Source organism: Galeopterus variegatus, unplaced genomic scaffold (assembly GCF_000696425.1).
Source record: "Galeopterus variegatus unplaced genomic scaffold, G_variegatus-3.0.2 Scaffold6768, whole genome shotgun sequence".
Taxonomy (NCBI): Eukaryota; Metazoa; Chordata; class Mammalia; order Dermoptera; family Cynocephalidae; genus Galeopterus; species Galeopterus variegatus.
The window spans coordinates 75,611-80,338 of NW_007732879.1; the positions used below are offsets into that span (position 1 = coordinate 75,611).

At 51.1% G+C, this 4,728-nt stretch overlaps 1 protein-coding gene across 1 annotated transcript in view; it reads right to left on the reverse strand.

Annotated features, from left to right (window-relative positions):
* LOC103606667 (N-acylneuraminate-9-phosphatase) overlaps positions 1–3,819 on the reverse strand; it is a 6,585-nt gene extending 2,766 nt beyond the window's left edge. The window contains exon 1 of the mRNA XM_008591228.1: positions 3,699–3,819. Coding sequence (XP_008589450.1) covers positions 3,699–3,788 — 90 coding nt within the window. The 5' untranslated portion in view covers positions 3,789–3,819. The remainder of the gene's footprint in view (positions 1–3,698) is intronic.
* Positions 3,820–4,728: the final 909 nt, after the last annotated feature.

The following is a 4,728-nucleotide window of genomic DNA, read 5'->3' on the forward strand; positions in this document are numbered from 1 at the left end:
AAAGGCAAGGAGCTTGGAAAAGGCAAGGAGCTTGGAAAAGGCAAGGAGCTGAGCTGCAGCAAAGTGGAAAGATGTGAGGGAAGATGCTAGGAGATGAGGCTGGAGAGGCTGGTTGGAACCAGTGTGTAAAGGGCCTTGAACCCAATGCTGTAGCAGATGCTGCCTAAAGCCTTGCCCCCCACTATTCCCACATACACCAGTGGCTTCATACTACAAGTACAGGTTGAGCATCCTTAATTCAAAATTCCAAAACCCCAAATCTAAAACTTTTTGAGAGCTGACATGACACTCAAATGTCATGCAAAAAGGAAATGCTCATCGGAGGATTTCAGATTAGGGATACTCAACCAGTACTATCACCCAAATATTACCAAAATCCACCCCCCCCCCCAAAAAAAATCTGAATTCCAAAACACTTCTGCTCCCAAGCATTTACGATATGGGATACTTAACCTTTGCTTGGGCCTCTCAGCTTGCTGGCTTTATCTGGCCACAGGGGCATCTGTGCACACAGGCTGGGGTTGAAGTGTCAGTGTTGCCCAGAGAGCTGCCCTCAACCAGTGAGATGAATTGGTGGATGAATATCACAGCTTTCTGTCCCTTGGGAGGGACAACTGAGGAATGTTCTGTGTACTGCTTCCCAGAGATCCCAACTTGCTCGCACAGTAACCTACTCATAACACACTCTGTATTAGATTCCTCTCCCTCCCTGTCTTACGTCCCCCCACCCTGACATTGCTTCCTGGAATCACCTCCCAAATGAACTGCCTGCACTTGAAATTCCTGTTAGAGTGTGCATCTGAGGAAAGTCGACCATGCGAGGCAATGTCGGATGATGGACATGTACATAACTGAGACTAAAAAATTTCTGCTGTTGAAGCAAAGCAGTCCAACAAGTGAAAATGTGTTGCCCTAAACTATACAGGGAATAAGTGGTATGCTCTTCACACCAGAAACTCAATCCAGCTACTGAGATGGAGGGAGTGACAACATACACATTCTTCTCCCCTCAGAGCACAAGAATCACTTACAACAAAGGAAAAATAGCTCAGGCTACTATTTGTGCTAATCAAAAATGTAATAGTTAATGTGCTTGCTTCAGCAGCACACATACTAAAAATGTAATAGTTAAGAAAAGTCTTATTGGCCTGAGAAAAAGATGCCAGCCCTAAAAATTTTAGGTGATGGCAAAACACTGACAATTTTTGCTTTATAAAGTTAAATTTCAATGTACAAATCAAGCTCTTTCAACCTCCATGGTTATGTCACCATTTTTCGAGCAACAACAATCAAATTACCCTTACACTGTGCCTGACAGTTTCAGCAACACTAGTACTGCACAGTAAAAGGACACAGGCCTCCAGAACTCCAGTAGGAGGTGCCTCAAAGCTAGTAAACAGAGCTCCCAATAAAGACCCAATTTCCTGTTGCTGCTGTTGGCAATACATTAACCACATTCTCGGGGCTCTGAAACAGTGGGATTAGATCACTTTCAAGGGGAGATGTTGGTAGAGGCATGGCATACTGCTTCGAGATATCAAAAACTCTTCCTATTACATCCCTTGAATTAACTTTCCCAGATGATTATACAAAATTAAAGCTGATACATACAGTTTGAGATCCCTTCTCCCCAAGCTGAAGGCAATGGCTGAACCTTTCCCTCTTTCTCATTCAGAAACCATTCACAATGATTTATGAAAGCCAGCACGCTACTTTTAAAAAGGTCAACATACATGAGTGGTGGTGCATTCTTATGTGATAAAATATCCCTTGCATAGTCAAAGCACACAGTTCAATTCTGCTCATTTCAAAGGCTATTTGTAAAGGCGGCAGTAATAAAAACAAGTTTGGAGATCAGAATGTTTATCCATACACCCAGCATTCATTCAACATTTATCATGTGTCAAACAAAGAGAATTAAGAGAACTTTTTCCCTCTCAAGAAATTCACTATTTAGTTGCAGGCTTCTGAGATGCAAAAATTAACTGTAATATCCTTTGATGGGTACAATAAGGGATACCCGAATAAAATACAGTACTAGTGTAAGTGAGGGTGTAAAGATCAGAGAGAAAGACAATCTAATTTGTTCTGGAAATGTAACTGTGGCAGGAACGTGGATGATGAATTTGACCTGGTAAGCCTGGAGAAACGACGACAGCAACAGTCTAGAGGGGAGAGGCAGCCAGCTGGAACTAAGACAAGAGCAGGGGGACGTGCTGGTGGATGGCGGTACAATTCAGAGTGGACACTGGATGCTACTTACTTACCATGCGTTATATTAAACCTCCCTCACAGTGTTATTGAGGATTAATATCATTTAAATTTTCCAACGAGAATTTGGGGCAGCTAGAGATCCTGGAGGTAAGATAGCACAGGGTGGTATCCCAAGGTCGAGTCAAGGGTATGAAGACGGAAGGGACAGCCAAGAGTGTGGAATGCCTCAGTCAAGTCATTAAAACATTTAAGATGTCCACTGATTCTGGCAATGCGAGAGGTGCCTAAAGACCTCTCAAGTCTGTCTCATTTTAATGCGGAAGACAGAAGTGACCCTGCAATGGATAGAGAAATAGTCAGGAAGTAGAGACACGGAAATAATGAGTGTACATTTCTCCTGAAAACGTGGCTGTTGAGAGTCAGGCAACATCTACTAAAGGCAGAAGAGTCCAAGGGAGGCGTTCCTTTTCATATTTTAAAAAGTATGGCACATGGGCCGGCCCGGTGGCGCACTGGATAGTGCGCTGCTTGGGAAGCGCGGCGGCGCTCCCGCCCGAGGGTTCGGATCCCACATACAGACCGGTGCCCGCTCACTGGCTGAGCGAGGCGCGGGAGCAACACCGAGGGTTGCGATACCGTTGCCGGTCCCCGGTCCGGTACGGGGGCAACACTGAGGGTTGCGATCCGTTGCCGGACACGGAAAAAGACAAAATAATAATAATAATAATAATAATAATTTTTAAAAAAAAGTATGGCACAGATGTGAATATGCGGCAGGCGGGAAATGCACCAAGAAAGCAAAAAGACGAGAAGGCTGAAGATCCAGGGAGACAAAAACTAACTGACGAGGGATGAAGAGAACGGGACAGTCAGGGCGGGACAGATTAGCTTTTGAAAGCGGGCTTTTCCTCATCTGATAACCCTTCGCTTCCTCCTCGAAGCTGAAGGCAGGGTGGCTTAGGGCTTGGGGAGCACGGGAGAGGTCGGGCTGTGGTCGTGGTGTGGGGACGCCGCCGGACGGCCAGCAGGGGCAGGCGAATCCGCAGATAACCCCGTGCGGCACGGCTGAAGGCGAGGCTCGCCACTGAGAGCTGCCTGACTTCTTGGGCCAAAGATGGGGCTGCCTCACCCTAGTCTCCCCAAAGACGCACCGAAGACCGGGCCGTGGGGAGACGACCGCCCCGGATCGACCGCCGGGAGCTGGCGCGAGCACTCGGCCCGGCCGGTGTGGCCGTCACCCACGTCCGGGACCCTCTGCCATCGTGGCAGTTGTCAACGGCGTCCTTCCGGGGCCGCGGCCGCGCCGCTCGCCCCTTCCCGCTCCGTCCCGCGCCGGGACAGCTTCCGAGCTCCCAGCGGACGGCAGCAGCCAGCGCCTCCGGGGACGATGGGAGGGAGTGGGGCCCCGGGAGGCGAAAGAGCGCGGCACGCGGCTGGGGCGTGCCGGCCGCGCCCGGAGGACGGCGGCGGAGAGGGGACGTTACCTCCAGCATGCCTCTCCTGCTCGCCTCGGCCGTGTCGATGAGTGTGTTATCCAAGTCGAAGAAAACGGCCCGCACGCGGCTCGGCCCCATAGCGCCGGCCTTCCGCGAGCCGCGCCACCGCTCCTCCACCGCCCGCGCATGCGCGAGGCGGAGTCTCGAGGTCACCTGACCCTCCCGCGCAGCCGGCGAGCCACAACGCCGACCCGCGGGAGCCTCGCTGGAATCCCGCGAGATGTCTCAGTACCCGCGCGCCTGAGAACAGCGAGATCCCGCGAGACTGCAGACCCCTGGTCTCTAAAGAGCGCGGGAGGCGTGTGTCTGCGTCGCCGGGTGGCTCCCGGTCTGGTCCGCTTGCGGTGGAGGTTGGTCGGAAGCACGGGTTTCTTCTTTCGTATTCTCTTTCTGCTTCTCTTTTCTCACCTTGTCCGCGCGGGCAGCGTGCCATCACTGGCCTGGGGTGGCTTTCGGCGCTGCGAAGCTTGCTCTTGCGGTGGGCATTAGCTCGCGGGAGCAGCGGCGGCCGTTCCCGAGGCGGGGCGAGAGTGCGGGGTCCAGATCCTGAGTCTGCGTTCACCCGACAGGTCACTGATAGTGGTGGGGAGCGCCAGAGGGGTGCAGACCTGTGATGGCTTGTGTTTTCAAATCGCACCTACCAGCCCATGACACGTGCTGTGCTTTCCAAGTTCAAACTGCCACCTTGGGCCTTCTCAGTATCTCAGCGCGGTAGCCTCCTTCGAACTGCAGCCCGCCCCGGTACATTTTTGAAAGGTGGACCGGGATATCTGAGAGCCCTTGTTTGACAGACAGCCGTGCCTGAAGACCGAGGGGCTCTGTGGTGTGTGCTGCTGTTTCCTCCACCGTGATTGCTTTTCCTCTCAGGTCTCTGGATACCTTTTAATCGGGTGGTTTTCAGATATAAAATAGATCATTGTCTCTTACATAGATTTTATACTGATGTTTCTGAACCACTGGTTTAATGCTGGTTTTCAAATACTCGTTTAAGAGCAGAATTTCAGCAGTGTAAAGTGAA